The sequence below is a fragment of the Chelonia mydas genome, chromosome 10 (genome assembly GCF_015237465.2).
Source record: "Chelonia mydas isolate rCheMyd1 chromosome 10, rCheMyd1.pri.v2, whole genome shotgun sequence".
NCBI classification, from domain to species: domain Eukaryota; kingdom Metazoa; phylum Chordata; order Testudines; family Cheloniidae; genus Chelonia; species Chelonia mydas.
Genome location: NC_051250.2, coordinates 34,093,923 through 34,110,327, shown reverse-complemented (window position 1 = coordinate 34,110,327; position 16,405 = coordinate 34,093,923). Strand labels below are relative to the sequence as shown.

The following is a 16,405-nucleotide window of genomic DNA, read 5'->3' as shown; positions in this document are numbered from 1 at the left end:
CACTGCACCAGTTTGCTCTAGTCTTAATGAAATGCACATTAGGGGTGGCCAAAGTGCCCCCACTGATTGTATAACACAACCTGCCACTGCCCTCTTCAATACTAGAGCATACCACATCGAGATTACAGGTCTCAGGTGCAGCGGTATCTCTTGTTGTGAGCAGACGCGGCTCAGATCAAGATGGAGCATTGCAAGCTGTGACATAGAGTCGCGGTAGGCTGCAGTTTTGTATTAAATATGAGGGGTACTGCAATCAGCTCTACTTTATGTAAATTAAGGACCATGGTCAAGCTCCAGATAACATTTCAGTAGGATGCTTGCTCCAGATGCGTAGAAACAAAGAATGTTTTTGTATGAAAGAGACCTGGACTGACTTACTATGAGATTAATACATGACACCATGGTACAAAAAGATCTTTTCAGTCATACTGTTATTAGTCATTTGTTTCAATAGCACCTGGAAGCCCTGACTGAGATCAGGGCCCAAGTAAGAGGCAGTCCCTGCTCTAACGAACTTACAGTCTAAATAGACATGATAGACAAAGGGTGGGATGGGAAACAGACATAGAGAAAGAAAGTAATTTACCCAAGATCACACAGCTTTTCAGAGGCAGAACCAGGAACAAAAACCAGGTCATCTGGGTCCCAGTCCAGTACCCTATCTCCTAGACCACATTACCTCTTATGAGCATGATTAATGCCCACGTTGAAAGTTCCCTCATCTGTGCTACTCACAAGATGATCTCTGTATCACTAAGCCACACCCTAAATCTGAAGAAATAGTTTCCTTTGATGGTAAAATTAAACTTCCTTTAAAGTTAAATAGGTTTGAAAACTATTATTACTTGTGTGCTCTCTGAAAATAGAGGTCTTACCTGGGCAGAATCACCAATACTTAAGCCAGGTCCCCATGGTCAAGGGATCACATCACAAAAGACACTACAGTTCCTCCTTGCTGGTACTGTGCTGATTCAGGCCAGCTGCAGCCTTAAAGCAGCTTCTCCTAATTGGCCCCTTTGTACTTAATCCTTTTACTTGCTAGGCTGGGAGAGGTGAACAAGCAATGTTCCTTCCCTTGTTGGAGTCTTCTGTTATGAGAGAGGAGGCAGCCTATATGCTAACTTCCTCCCAGTTAGCTGGGAGAGAGGGGATCCTTGCCCCATCCTGCACTACAAGTCTTCTGACCCCAGGCCCTTAAAGAAACAGTATGGTTCTTGCCAAGCATTAATTATTCTCCCAGGACCAACTTCTTCTCTGCCAACTGTACCTGCCCTTCCCAAGCATCCACTCAGAAAGTCCCAGAAACATTAGGGGACACACCATGGAACAGGGCTAGATCCACAAAAGGATTTAGCTTCCTAACATTCATTGATTTCAATGAATGGTAGGAGCCAAAATACCTTTGAGGATCGGGGCCCTAGTCCCTATTACCCTTAAAGTAGACAGTCACCCTCTTAGAAGTACTAAAGACATGCTTGGAAAATAATAATGCCACATAGCTCTTATGCAGCACTTTTAATCTGTCAGTCTCAGTGTGCTTTACACAAAGGATGGTAAGTATCATTATCCCCACTTTACAGATGGGGAAACTGAGATGCACTGGGTAGGGTGGGATGACTCTTCCACAGTCACACAGCGAGTCAGTGGCAGAGCAGCAAAGAGAACCCAGATCTTCTCTCTGCCAAGGATCATATTTCCATGATCTTCAGCCAGAGAGAGGCATGTTCGGAGTCTTTCTGCCAGGCTCTAAAAGTGCTACAATTAATACCCCAGCAGAATGAAGTAGAACAACAAAAGAAATTCCATTTAAATGTGGTTATTTGCGTATTTCATGGTGTGCTTTTTGTTAGGCAGATGAACAACACAGGAGGCCTCATGCTGCGAGATGCCAGTGCCCTCCATGCCCGCTGACTTCAATGAGAGTTGAGGATGCTCAGCACATTGTAGACTCAGGCCTGAGTTCAGTAGTGTTTGAGATGATGAGAACACAAGGGGGAGGATGGGCGCAGCAGTCTGACAATTACAGAACTCCTGGACTAACACCAACTACAGCACTGCTCCCAGCAGATGAGCGGTCCATTGAGAGTAGCGCTGGCTACTCAGGAGTTCCTCACTAATGAGGTGATCCTCAGCTGCTGCCATTCAGAGAGCCCTTTGTGGAACATAGTGAGGAAGGATGCTGGACAGCAATGCTTACCGTAGAGGTGTCAGACTCCAGAGTTGGGATTTGGTCTTTCACTGCAGAGAGGATGGCCCCCCAGTGTAAGGTTCTGTTACACCGGAAAGGGGTTGTAAGATCCTCAGATGGATCCTCTTTTTCCTGGCTTTGTCCTTCTGATGCCATTTGAAACAGCTCCCATATAACCAACTCACAGGCAAAATGGCTTCAGTATATGCCACTAAAGAAAACAGAGGTAGCGTCAGCACAGGGTAGGAATGGATCCCATGTGCATTAAGCCTCAGCTTAATTCTTGGGAGTCCTATCATTCTGATTGTTATACGGTCAGCAATACCCCAGCACTGGACATGATCTACAGTATAGTGGATTATATGGAGACTGTCTTTCTACCTGAGTCCCATGAGGCTGACATCTTTGTGCCCCTGGCATAATTTAGAACAGCCTCACAGCTGTTCTAAATTGTGCTGGCTTCTAATAGCACGCTCACACATACCTCAGCTCACCCCTTACACTGGGAGAGGGGCAGAAAGGGGTGATGTGAAGTTGGTACTGCCAGCTCTAAGCCAGTCAAAGGTTCCCCCATACCAAGAGAATGCTTTAAGTATATTTTGGGTTGCGAGAATAGCACAAAGGGGATACAAAGATCTGCCCTTTGGATTTTGACTTCTCAACATTTTTATGGAGAGTGGGTTCTTTCCTGGCTTCTTCCTACAGTCAATTGAGAAGGGGTATTTCACAAGGGGCAGTGGAGGCTGCCTCCTTGCTCACTGGATAATTAATACTATTTGGGGACCTTTTTGTTTTCAATTTGTGATACAATCATATGATTTCCACAGGAATTGAAAATGGGAGTAAATCTGTTCTAACTGGTAATTAAGGTTGGGAGGCTGCTATTGTATGGAACTCAGCCACTGATTTAATTACGCTTATGATTATATTATCCTTCTTAAATCATTTGTATTGCCATGGGTTGACAGAGTGTTTTAAATACAGAGCAAGGTTCATTCTCTGCCCAAGAAGCTTACAATTTAAGATACACAAGGCGAATAACATGCCTGTGAATGCTTTGCACGTCATCCATCTAATATGTCTCCTTTATCCATATCAGACAGTGTTGAGTTTGCATGGCATCTGATGCCTGACATGGGGCTGGATTTATGTGGTGAGATTAGCACAGGAATGACGTCACCTCTAGAGAATGAATGGGAGCTGCTGAGTGCAAGATTATTCCCACGGGGCTGGGATGAGTTGGTTACCGGGGTTACTCCCCCATATGGAGTTCCCCGTATGAAACCCAAGATTTCTGTCATAGGTGGAGATAGTAACAGGAAACATAGGAATAGCCTGACTGGACCAGACCCAATGTCCATGTAGTCCACTGGCCAGCAACAGATGCTTCAGTGGAAGGTGCAACCACCCTTGTATTAGGTAGAAGTGAGATAATCTACCCTTCATTTTTAGGTTATTCCCCTACTAATCCCTAATAGCTAGAAATTGCCTTAAAACGTGAATTATGACATTTAACATCTCTTCCAAAATTTGTTAGCATTATTACAATTCTGGATATTCTTGCTACCCATATAAATAATCCCTAGCTTTTATCTAGTGCTTTTCAACAGTCTATCTCAAAGCACTTCACAAAGGGGGGTCAGCATCATTATCCCCCTTCTATGGTTGAGGAAACTGAGGCACAGAGCAGTGAAGTGACCATGCTCACCCAGCAGGCCAGTGGCAGAGCACTAGGGTTCCCTCTCTCCATTACACCACACTTCCTCTGTCCAATCCATATAGACAACCTTTTGTTAATCTTACTAAAATGTTGACCTCAGTGATATTCTGTGACAGAGTTCCATGGATTAATTATGGGTTGTGTGAAAAAGTATTTCCTTATATCAGTTTTGAATTTGCCACCTTGTAATTCCATTGTGTCCACTTGTGTTAAGAGACTGGGAAAACAGAAGGTTCTGCTCTACCTTCTTGATACCATTCATTATTTTATAGGCTTTTATCATGTCCCCTCTTATTAGTCTCCTTTCTAAAGTAACTATCCCAGTCTTTTCAATCTTTCTCATATGAGATTTTCCATTACCCTAATCATTTTCATCACCCTTCTGTCAACTTCTTGTAATGCTGCAATATCCTGTTTGAGATGCAGTTATCAGTACTGCACACAGTATACTGCCACAACACTGATTGATAACGATGGCATTATAATATTCTCTATTATTCTCCAGCCCATTCTTTATGCCACCTAACATCTTGCTCGCTTTTTTGAAGGCAGCTGCACACTGGGCAGAGATTTGCATTGAGCTGTTTACAGTTACGCCCAGGCCCCTTTCCAGAACGGACACCGTTAATGTAGTACCCTGCCTCGATGCAGGAATAGTTTAAATGTTCCTTTCCCACATGCGCCACTTTGCATTTATTGACCCTGACTTCCATCTGCCCTGGTGGTGCCCTAGCCTGGGTGGCACCCTCTGGAGTCTGCCTGGGTCCGGATGAAGCTAAACAACTTGGCGTGAGCCGCAGTTTTTGCTCCCCGCACCTTCCCCGGCTCATTCCTGACTGGGCTGAACAGCGGGTCCGCGAACACGCTCCGGGCCCGTTCTGATCTGGGACAACACGCGGCCTCTCCCCGCAGGCTGCCGGCCGCGGCCCCTCTGCCCTGGCCCCAGGCCTCTCCACAGGCTAACCACCGCCTCGGCCCCAACCGCTTCGAGCGGCCGCCGGGCTCCGCCCCAGCCCGGCCCCCGGCCGCTCCCTGGCTCCACCCCCGCGCGTCCTCCCGTCCCCATGGTAACCAGGCCAACCACCGGCAGCAGCGCCCCTGCCCGCGACCCGGCTCCCCAGCTCCGCCCCGCTCCCAGCCCCGCTGTCCGCCCCGCGGCCTCACCACACAGCGGAACGCAGCCCCCAGCCCGCCGCAGCGCGAACCCTCCTCCACCCGCCCTACTCACATCACACCTCAGAGTCCCCTCGACGCTCCCCGCCCGCTTGCCCCGCCCCGAGCCCCGCCCCACCGCCGAGGTCCTGACAGAATAAATTCGACATCAGAAATACAAAACAAAAAAACAACGAGGAGTCCGGTGGCACTTTAAATACTAACAGATTTACTTGGGCATAGGCTTTCGAGGGTAAAAAACCCACTGCTTCAGATACATGCAGACTGTTACCGTATCCTTTTCCCTGCCAGGATCGCCCTCAACTTCCTCTTTCTCGTATCTCATTGGCTAATTTGAGCCCCGCCTCATGGGATTCTCATCCTCTATTGGCTGGTTAGCTGGATTGGGGGTGGGTTCTACAAGTTGCCGCGAGGTATCGTGGGGTTTGTAGTTTCGCCACGGTTGGTCACAGGGAAGGAGGCGCAGGAGCTGCGCTCCCGGCGATCTCGGCGTGCGCGAGGGGCTTCCGGGAGTGGCGCTGAGCGAGGTCCCCGGCCCGGGCAGAGTGCGGCGAGGTGACGGGCGGGAGGCTGAGACGGGACGAGCCGGTGCCCAGGCTGAGGGGGCCGCTCCCTGCGGTGGGTTCAGTGCTGGGCCGGCTCCAGCCGCCCGGTGCCAGGCAGCCGCGCTGCGGCCGGCCGGCTCCAGGCGCTCGGTGTCCCGGGATGAGGCAGCTGCTGGCTTGCTGTGTCCGGTCTGGCAGCTGGTGGACTGCAGGGCTTCGGGGGAGGTACCCACAGGCCAGAGCAGGACTGGTGGCGTGACGGGGCACCTCCTATCCCCACCCCAGGAGCACGGTGCACGGATGGTGCTGTGCGCCCGCAGGAACTGACCACGTGTGTTTGAGGGGCAGGCTGTGCCCAGGATGGCTTTGCCTCGAAGGCTCCCTACGTGTGTAATCTCTCGGGGATGGCTATATTGCCTATGGAGCTCAGCAGCAAGGCTGCACAGAAGCTCCCCGACTGGCTCATGATGAGGCAGTGGTGGCCCACAACCTCAGTGTGGAGGGAGATCTCTATGTGGTATTATTTTTGAGAGGAGAGTTTGTTCTGATTTAATCATCATGTAGGACCCAATGTAAAAGTTCGTTTCCAGATTTAATATTTAGGCTCTTTGTTCTGTTGTTTATGTAAAATGTTCATAATCAATGTAGCAAAATAATCTGATTTAGGTGCCTAAAGCAATAGATGATTACACTAGATTCTTCTTCAGGGGTGAATCCTATTGAATGACCAGGTGGTCCATTTAGGAACAGAGGCTTTTTATATTTTTTTAAAAGGAGATTTAAAATGACAAACTGAATAACAGTATTGATTGCATTTGGTTTTTATTGCCAAGCACCTCGTGTGGTTTGGTTAAGGCAGCTGCTTGAGCACTTGAATAACTTTACACACACAAATTCTCATTTACTTCCTTGGGACTATAGCTGTCGAAGGTATTTATCTACCACTGTTGTAGTACCTGAGCACATCCCTATCTTTAATATAGTTATCCTTACAACTCCCTCCCACTGTGATATAGGGCAGTGCTATTCTCTCCATTTGACTGATGGAGAACTGAGTTACAGGAAGACTTAAGTGACTTGACCAAGATCACACAGGAAGTCTGTAGTGGAGCAGGAAGTTGAACCTCGGTCTCCAAAGTCCCAGGCTGGTGCTCTAATCAGTGGACCGTTGTTCCTCCTTAGACTGCTGTGTGTTTACCGCATCAGAAGCGAAGAGCCTTGAGTAGTCCCGTTCTCTTCAGTGAGACTACTGTGGTATTATTTGTTCTTCCTAATGTCCACCCTAAACTGCCCTTGCTGTAATTTAAGCCCATTGCTTCTTGTCCTATCGTCAGAGGTAAGGAGAATAGTGTTTTGGTCCCCCCCCCCCCCCTTCTCCTTATAAAACCTTTTATGTACTTGAAAACTGTTATCAAGTCCCCATCAGTCTTCTCTTCTCCACACTAAATAAACCAGATTTTTTCAATCTTTCTTCATGTTTTCTAGCCCTTTAATCATTTTTGTTGCTCTTCTCTGGATTTTCTCCAATTTGTCCACACCTTTCCTGAAATGTGGTGCCCAGAACTGGACACAATACTCCAGTTGAGGCGGAGCAGAGTTCAAGAATTACTTATTGTGTCTTGTTTACAACACTTCTGCTAATACATCCCGGAAGGATGTTTGTTTTTCCAACAGTGTTACACCGTTAACTCATATTTAGCTTGTGATCCACTATGACCCCCAGATCCCTTTCTGCAGTACTCCTTCCTAGGCAGTCATTTCCCATTTTGTATGTTTGCAACCGATTGTTCCTTCCTAAGTGGAGTACTTATTGAATTTCATCCTGCTGACAACCTTAAAATCAGTTTAAAAGATGATTTCTAGCATTATTGGCTTTGTTGTTTGTAGAGTAGACAGACCAAATGTTGTAGAACAACAGTAAAGGGCTGTCATGGAGGATCTGCAGCAACCACTTGCTGTTTCACAGGAGAGCTTTGTTGACCAAGGAAGGGCAGAGGAGGGGTTCCGTTGATGGGTAGGAATTCAGCATGGCATATCTCTGAGAAGATCCCACCTTTGAAGCTGAGGATGCCTCAGCTCCAGAGCCGAGTGGTCACAACACAGTACTGTAAGATCCTGAAATCGGAACTGAAAGTTCTGTTTCGCTTTGGCTCCACAGGTCATGATGTCAGAGTTGAGTGATGAAGCCAGCGAATCGGAGCTCCTGAACCGCAGCCTGTCTATGTGGCATGGGGTAGGCCAGATGATCTGTCGAGAAGAGCTGGATGTTCCACTGGACCTGCACACAGCGTCCTCCATTGGCCAGTATGAGGTGGTGCAGGAGTGTATTCAGTGGTAAGGAATGAGCAGCACTTGACCAACGCAGCTTTGTTGTTACTTATGCTGATTTTATTTTTAAATGACAGCAGAACAGGATCAATCTGCACTGGAACAATGACCCTTTGCCAGTGAACTTCAGTGGTATCAGATCATTTGCTCATTGTAAAGTAACTTGTGGGCCATGTCTGGGATGGGGAAATTCACCCCCCGAAATTCCCGCTGATTCAGCTGAACGGGAGTTCAATCTAATGGGGAACCACAGTGTAGACAAGGCTCCAGTGCCAGACTTGTTTTTAACACTGTTTTTATTTTAACTACAATGGTAATAAAGATGATTTTGACTACAGGAGTCTGTGCTGCAGCTGTGACCAGCTTTAGTACTGGTTCAGCTGATTTCTTTTTACTTTCTTTTTTTTTTTTAGTGGGGAGCTGGATTTAAATAAGAGAAACTGTGGTGGCTGGACCCCACTGATGTACGCCTCCTACATTGGGCATGATACCATTGTGCATCTGCTGCTGGAGGCGGGAGTGAATGTGAATGTCCCGACACCAGAAGGGCAGACCCCACTCATGCTGGCCTCCAGTTGTGGCAATGAGAGCGTTGCCTACTTCCTCCTCCAGGTGGGTGTTCCGGAATGGCTAGGAAAAGCTGCTATTGCAAAATTGAAATGCCTGAGGAGTGGAATCCTCCGGCAGTTCTGACAGAGAACTGTAAGCTCAATGCGCTCCTGTAAATTAAGCTTCCTGACAGGGATTCAAACTTTCTTAGAATCACAGCTCAGAGGGCAATGGCTAACAGACCCAGGAGAGATGCTGCAGTAAAGAACGTTCTCTGTTCTCTTGAAGCAAGGCGCAGAGCTGGAGATGAAGGACATTCATGGCTGGACTGCCCTCTTCCACTGCACCAGTGCTGGACACCAGCAGATGGTCAAATTCTTACTGGACAATGGGGCGAACGCCAACTGCAAGTAAGAGAAAAATACCTGGTATTTCTTTTTTGTCTCAAGGATTTCCACATGATTTCAAATGCAAAAGGAGCACATTAGCATAAGAAGTGCTCAGAGCGTAAAGGAAGAAAATACATTTTGTCCCCTCCTTTTTCCTTGCCGTTTAAGGAAATAAGATGTAATCCACTATCCCTGTGGGCGTTGGAGTTAATGTAGTGATCATAGTGCCATCTAAACTGGGGAGTGGAGTCTGCCCACAATGCCACATTTAAACCAACGTCACCTGAAATGAGGTTCTGTTTTGGCGGATCTCTGTGAAAGTGAAAAGGCATTACAGCTTGCTCCTGACCTCAGTTGCTCTCTGCTGCTGACCCTGTATAAACTAGTCAGTGCTCATGCGTGGTTGCTTAACACATTGGCTGGCTTCCCATGCCCATGTTTCTAAGAACCTGCCATCGGTAGCATGCACATCAAACAACCTGGTATGTGTTGGTTGTGCTGTTTCTATTTCGTTAATGTCTAATGATACTGATTTCCAAAACTGAAAGCCCCAGATACTTATTGATGGAAGTCAGTGGAGCTCTGAAGTCAGTGGAGCTAAAGTAGTTTATACCTGCCAAGGATCTAGCCCTGAAACTCCACTGACACTCTTGCTACTTGAAGCAGAATAGCTGACTCTCCTTCCCTAGTTACGGTGGCTCTGCAGGACCCAGAGCAGTAAAATCTTTCTGGTCATAACCTGTTTCATTCATTTTTTCCATGGAAAGAAATGCTTGTTATGTAAATGCATAAAATATTTATTGCAACAACTGTCTATGTTCTTGAATTTCTGGCCTATTTGCAACATTATCAGTGGCTAAATTACATGATACACAAAGAGCCGTGTCACAGGGAAAAAAAATCCTTTCAGGCCCTTGTATAACATAGCACTAGCTGTCTGTTGGCTTTGGACAGCCTATAGCGGGGGTGGGTAAACTTTTTGGCTCAAGGGCCACATCTGGGTGGGGAAATTGTGAGCAGGGCAGGGGGTTGGGGTGCGGGAGGGAGTGCGGAGTGTGGGAGGGGGTGCGGTGTGCAGGAAGGAGCTCAGGGCAATGGGTTGGGGCAGAGGCGGGGTGTGGGGTGTATGAGGGGGTTCAGGGCTGGGGTGCAGGGTGCGGCAGGGGGGTCAGGGTAGAGAGTTAGGATGCAGGAGGAGTTCGGGCTCTGGCCTGGCACTGCTTACCTGGAGCAGCTCCGGGGTGGCAGCAGAGTGCACTGGGGTCAGGGCAGGCTCCCTGCCTGCCCTGGCCTCGGCCCTGCGACGGTCCCAGAAGCAGCCGACAACATGTCCCTGCGGCCCCTGGAGGAGGTGGGGGAGCAGAGAGTCCGTGTACTGTTCTTGCCTGTGGGTACCTCCCGCAAAGTTCCCATTGGGTACGGTTCCCCGTTCCTGGCCAGTGGGAACTTCAGGGGAGGTACCCACAGACAAGAGCAGTGCGCAGAGCCCTCTGGCCTCCGTCCACCAGGGGCTGCAGGGACGTTGGGCCGGCCGCTTCTGGGAGTGGCAAAGCATCACAGGGTGGCAATCCTGCGGGCCGGGTCCAAAGCCCCGAGGGACCGAATCCAGCCCCCGGGCCATAGTTTGCCCACCCCTGGTTTATAGGGTAGGACATTAGTGTTCAGTTGAACATAGCTCATCTTCCTCAGAGTTCTGAACAACTTCTTTTGCATACCAAGGATTAAGTGTAGCTTGAAGTTTATCCCCAGCAAACAAACGCAGGTCAGAATTCATGTATGTAGAAAATGCATATTAAATACAACCAAAGCAGAGAATGTGGTGTGCAAGACAGAAACAGGGATGTGTCTGACAGGATTTGACTCCGCGTGTACTGGAATTGCCTTTCCTGCTAACTACATGGGTGAAAGAGGTGGGGCTTGACCAGGTTTCAGCTGGAGGTGCCCTGGTGGGACATGCTATTTTGTTGGCCCCATCCTGCCTGGGATAGAGGGATTAAAATGACATTTTAGTGGATGTGCCTTCTTGAGTAATACATGGCTTCATAAGCTAAGTACTCTTTATTTTATTTATTTATTTATTTATTTAAGTAATGAATTCAATTCAATTTTGTGCTGGTTAAAGGGGCCAATTTGACAAGCCCTGAAAACTGAAATCTTTTGTGAAGACTTGGCAAGCTGGGGGGTGGGTTCTGCTTCAGCTGGTGAGATTTTCTCTTTGGTTCTTTTTCTGTGTGTGACCAGCAAACCATATTATATCTTTAATTTCACCTGTCCTGAGTCCAATCTCCATGAGCTTTTTCTCTCTCATCCAGGGAGCCTGTGTATGGATATACACCTCTGATGGAAGCAGCTGCTTCTGGACATGAGATAATTGTCCAGTATCTTCTCAATCATGTAAGTGTCTGCCCAATTCTAAATAAATCCTAGAATCTTTAGGGTCCAGACTTATTGTAAGGAGAACACAGGATGTGACAGATCAGGCCTTCCAAAAGGTTATATTTCCAGGCTGTTGCTCTCCATTACAAATCCCCTCTGGTGTTAGGTCACAACCTCATTTTGTTGTTTTACATCTGTTTAATAAAGCAGAGAGATCCCAAATCCAAACTAACCTCCCCTAACAGCCCCTGTATGTTTACAGCATAGAATCTCTGGTCTTTCCTTAGGTGTAATTAGATTTTTCCAAAGGGGATGAAAGTCTCCTTTTTCTCTCCTTTTTAATACATATTTTGTTGCTAAAGAAACCAAAAATAACTTCCAAATTCCCACAGCCTATTTCTGACTCACTATGTGCCTCACCCTTTCTCTTGTGGTATAATCTATTAAAACACTAGCCCATTTCCAGGGCAAAATTTCCATCTCTGCTTTCTAGAGGTGGTCTCTGTTGCTTTTTCTCCTTGCAATAGGTGTTGCATTGGACACATCCAACAAATGTAGCCAGGGATCCCGTGGTCAGCATTGCTGGTTCCTTCTGGACACCGCACTGCTGCGGGAGTTTTAGCTCGCTGTAGCTTTTAGCAAAACATCTTTACCTGAGATTGTCTAGGAGTTGGAGCCCCAGCCCAGGGGATTGTGAGCAGGCCATGATGACTTACGCTACATATGCTCCAGGTTGGATTGTTGCCCTTGCGCTCTCTTGTCAGCATAGCGCATCTTCACCAGACATGCTCTAGTGGCGCAGCTGTGCTGATGTAGTGCTGTAGTGCGAACTTGTCCCTGTAATGATCTAGACACTCTGGATAAGTCAGACTCTAGAGGCTATTGAAACAGCCCTTGTTGTGAGTCTTTTTGACTCAGACAAAGCATGTCCGTTAAATATCTGATCCACCCCTAGGAGATCCTATCTAGTGCTTGTAGGCATGTGTCTAGCAGGCATCTTTCACCTCTGTGTTAATGTCTGAATATTCAGTCCTCTTGGCTTCTAACCACAGTCAGCCCCTTTATAAAATTTAAATGTAATTTGCATAGTGACTTTGTTCAGAAAGATGAAGCAATGAAGAAATAATCAGCAGCAGATCATGCAAGATTCTGATGGTGATGCAGAAAAGTGAGATATTGGGCTATTGTGATGAGAGAGAGAGAGAGAGAGAGTGCAGACAGCAAACCATTAAGTGCAGTAGCATTGAGAAGAGATTCAGGGAATTTATCCATGGATCTCAAGGAGCCTTACACTTCCTGATAGTTTAAAAAGGCAGACAAGAACAGGGGGATCTTGATGGAATATGAAAGTTCTTTGGTTCCCTTGAATTGTGTGTGCAGTGTCCATTCAGAACACGCATGCCAGAAGTATGCATTGCCTTCCCACAGGGCGTGAAGGTGGATGTGAGAGAGAACACGGGAGCCACGGCACGGACTCTGGCCATGAAGTATGGACACATGAAAATCGTGGGGCTGATGGACCTACATGCAGCCCCTGTGCCCAAAGTCTTCTGCAGGGGCCCAGGTAACTGAGACACCTCCTCATATGTGCACGTTAAGGGAAGGTGTTTGGGGAAGAGGCTGTTGCTGTTTTATAGAGCAGTGATTGAGTGGAAGTGATACTTCAGGTGTCTGCTGGAAATCCCTCTCCTTTAAACAGCAGTGGAGTCCTGGATGGTAGCCCTTGTTGGTGCGAGGGGTGCCTTGCAATAAGCTTCTGCTCCAGTCAAACATTGCTTGCTCACCCTTTGCTTTGTTTCACTGTTTTTTTCCACTGCTTTTAAAGGGCCAGTAGCAAATCAAGGATGTAAGTAGCTGGAGGTACTGTGCAGCTAATGGTCTGTGCTTGGACCACAGGAAAATACTGTGAAGATCTGAGCTCCTCGGATGAATCGTGCTCCGCCCCCCAGAGACAGAGACCAGTCCGTAAGACCAAGGGCCCCAGTATCCACGAGGGGCCCCAGGCTTTGGCTAAGATAACAGCTGTCGGAATTGCAGGAAAGAAGCAGTCTCGCTGTGGTGAGCGTGGGTCGGGGAATCTAACCATGAGGCTCCTTCGTGATCTCAGGGGTACCACAGTACTGCTTTGCTGTTACTGCAGCACCAGCACTTCCCTGCTCCTTTAGATTGGACCTTCCTGCATGGCTCCTGCTACTGCCAACACTGAGCAAACACCCATCCTTACAGGGGCTGAAAGCCAGCTCTAAAAACCATATCCCAGCTGATCCATGAGGGGGATGACTTTTTACTTACCAGCTGAGAATGACCTTCAGCATCATCTCAATCTCTGCTTGCTGTCTGGCTCTTGAGCTTGGCCCCTCTACCCTTTCCAAGATAGACTCAAGAGTCACAGAGCCATTCACAAACCAGCAGGAGTGTCGGGTGGGGGATTCAAGACAGGCCAAACAGCAGGAATGATTAAACTAATCTCCCAGCTTCAGGGCCAGGTGAGCTGTATCTGCCTGAGGAACCGGAAACACTTCCTGCTGCAGTGGAAATTGGTGAGGTCGGCCATGTGACAGGCAGGGAGAAACGTCAGCTGGGTTTAAACATTAACTCCTTGATGAAGGTGATGGGCTTACCTAAATATAGGGCGGGCATGAGCTTTGCCCTTTGTTGGATGCATGGCGAGAAGTGGTGGTGTTCAGTGATTCTAGCCAGCTACCTGGTTATCTTGGATGGCCAGGAATATTGATTTGTATTGAAGAAAAAATACCAACCCTCAGATTCCCTTGAGCTTGAACTGACCTTATTTTAATGTTGTTCGGACTAGTGAGGAAACATGCTTTGGTGTAGCCTGATACTACTACTGGGAGGTGACTGTATTAAAATGCTCAAATCACCAGCTGCAGAACTTCACAGGGTGCTGGCTGTGTGCTGACTCGGGGAAGGGAGGAAATACTCCAGGCTCAGTAAGCCAGAGGTGCATCTGCTGCAAGGCTGGTTACGTGCGATCCTCTTAGATACAGGCATCTGTTTAGAGCATGGTCAGTGATCAGCGCTGATCTTGTATACAAAGGGAGCTATTAGGCTTCCACGTTCCTGGTAATTTTGTTAGTCATTCAAAGGGGAATGGAAGCTGGTTACTTTAAAATGTGATTTCTTCCCCTGATTGTCTTCAGATCCCTGGACACTTGCTGGCAGCTGCTGCTCCCCAGGCTGCAGCCTGTCTGGTAACTTGCATTCTCATCTCTTTGCACACAGAGCAGGTCCCTCCGCAGGGCTACGTTACGTTCAGTGATGATGGTAGCTTTGAAGGGGAGGATCTCCGGTTCCGGGACGTCACCTCTCCAATCAACGAGCAAGACGTGGAAAGTAGCAGCAGCAGGGGTAAGGCATGGTCTCAGAGGAGTGTCTAGCTTCCAGTGTGAGTGACCTGGGGTTGAGAACTCCCTCAGAGCTTGCACATTTCCTTTCTCACTCACCACCCCTTAGGTCTGAAGAGCTTCTAGGAAGTCATCTTGCCCGAGATTCAAGCAAGAAAGGGGGCAACCCATCAGTGCATAGGCATCCTTTGTTGGAGTGGCATAGATTCTGTCCTGCCATCCCAGAGGAGAGTGAAGTGCCGTGATGGAAGGAGGAGAGAGGGGTAGAAAGAAAATGAGTGCCGTCCATCTGCACTGGCCTTATGTCACGAGCATTGGGAGACCTCTCCTGGGTGCTTAGGGACAAGAACACAGACTTAGCTGGTAACCCCATGCCCTAAAACATGCATCTGTTACCCATTACTGCAGTCAGTGATACTAAATAGCTATAAATCTGTCCATCAATGTATTGCACTGAAACTACTTTACACCCACTGGCAGTGGTATGGGGAAGGACAGGTGCCCCCATTCCAGACATGATACTCTCCACTCACTCCTCAGAGTAACCTCCTAATCTGAGCAGCTGCTGCACACAGACTCAGGCTGGATGTCTCCGTGAGGTGAGAAGATCAAGGAGAAGAAGCAGGAACTCATTGTTTTCCTTTCTGCTCCCCTTCAGAAGAAAATGCTTTCTTCACCAACAACTTGGACACCATTAGGAGCAGCAGCAGCAGCAGCGAGTGTCTGCCCAAAGCCCTGGGGGTCAGCAGTGAGGGCTCCCTGGAGAGCAATGAGGTGGGGCTTTTGTCTCTTCTTTGTCACTGCTGTTGGTGGAATACGGGAACTCACAAATACGCCAGCCACTTGCCATGACTTTACATCTGCTGTGAGACTGTAGGATCCAGGGACAGGAGGGGAGAACCTCCAGGGTAGAACAAAAGCTGTAAACTCTATTTGAATGTGTTAAGGCAGTGGCTCTCAACCAGAGGTAGGTGTACCCCGGGGTACGCAGAGATCTTCCAGGGGGTACATCAACGATTCTAGATATTTGCCTAGTTTTACAACAGGCTACATAAAAAGCACTAACGAAGTCAGTACAAACTAAAATTTCATACAATGACTTGTTTATACTGGTCTATATACTATACACTGGAATATAATTATACTTATATTCCAATCACTTTATTTTATAATTATATGCTAAAAATGAGAAAGTAAGACTTTTTTCAGTAACAGTGTGCTGTGACAGTTGTGTCTTTTTATCTGATTTTGTAAACAAGTAGTTTTTAAGTGAGGTGAAACTTGAGGGTACACAAGACAAATCAGACTCCTGAAAGGGGTACAGTAGTCTGGAAAGTTGTATCATTTGACATTGATCCAAGTAGCTGAGCACCCTCCCTGCAGAGTGGTTTCCCGATGGGTAGATCAGTAACTCTCCAATCACAGCACTTTCCCTTGTCCCAGGCATTCACTGCCCTCCCCACCAGAGAAGGCTCAGACCATGTGACCGTTTGATTCAGGAGCTTTCTTGGAGCCTCTTACAAACAGCAGGGCAGTGAATACAAACAGTAAATTCTTGTCCTGAGATAAACCCTTTCCATGATCATTTAGCCCCAGGGCAGTATAAGTAGCCACTTTGTGACTGACAGCATCCTGACAGGTGCCAGCGGGCTGCCTTGTTTTCTGAAGCAGACTCCCTTCCCTGCACTATGCTGGGCTCTACCTGGTGATGCTGTGCCCTTCCCTGGTGAGCACTAATTTTCACCATATTTTTAAAGTCCATTCTTTCCCCA

General features: G+C 47.7%; 2 protein-coding genes across 6 annotated transcripts in view; one reads left to right on the top strand and one right to left on the bottom strand.

Annotated features, from left to right (window-relative positions):
• Nucleotides 1-5,136, bottom strand: part of DNAAF8 (dynein axonemal assembly factor 8) — a 151,575-nt gene extending 146,439 nt beyond the window's left edge. The window contains exons 1-2 of one of the 2 annotated variants that reach the window (XM_043524105.1): nucleotides 5,073-5,136; nucleotides 2,198-2,399 (exon numbers count right to left, since the gene is read on the bottom strand). In XM_043524105.1, the coding sequence (XP_043380040.1) occupies nucleotides 2,198-2,344 (147 nt within the window). In that variant the 5' untranslated portion in view covers nucleotides 2,345-2,399; nucleotides 5,073-5,136. The remainder of the gene's footprint in view (nucleotides 1-2,197; nucleotides 2,400-5,072) is intronic. The other variant, XM_037911638.2, reaches the window with a different exon arrangement.
• Nucleotides 5,137-5,475: 339 nt separating this feature from the next.
• Nucleotides 5,476-16,405, top strand: part of ANKS3 (ankyrin repeat and sterile alpha motif domain containing 3) — a 28,214-nt gene continuing 17,284 nt past the window's right edge. Inside the window, exons 1-9 of one of the 4 annotated variants that reach the window (XM_007054456.4) lie at nucleotides 5,476-5,699; nucleotides 7,785-7,960; nucleotides 8,368-8,566; nucleotides 8,792-8,913; nucleotides 11,205-11,286; nucleotides 12,697-12,832; nucleotides 13,165-13,326; nucleotides 14,512-14,637; nucleotides 15,292-15,407. In XM_007054456.4, coding sequence (XP_007054518.1) covers nucleotides 7,788-7,960; nucleotides 8,368-8,566; nucleotides 8,792-8,913; nucleotides 11,205-11,286; nucleotides 12,697-12,832; nucleotides 13,165-13,326; nucleotides 14,512-14,637; nucleotides 15,292-15,407 — 1,116 coding nt within the window. In that variant the 5' untranslated portion in view covers nucleotides 5,476-5,699; nucleotides 7,785-7,787. Of the gene's footprint in view, nucleotides 5,700-7,784; nucleotides 7,961-8,367; nucleotides 8,567-8,714; nucleotides 8,914-11,204; nucleotides 11,287-12,696; nucleotides 12,833-13,164; nucleotides 13,327-14,511; nucleotides 14,638-15,291; nucleotides 15,408-16,405 lie in introns of those variants that run through there. The other 3 variants (XM_037911233.2, XM_037911235.2, XM_027834030.3) reach the window with 3 other exon arrangements.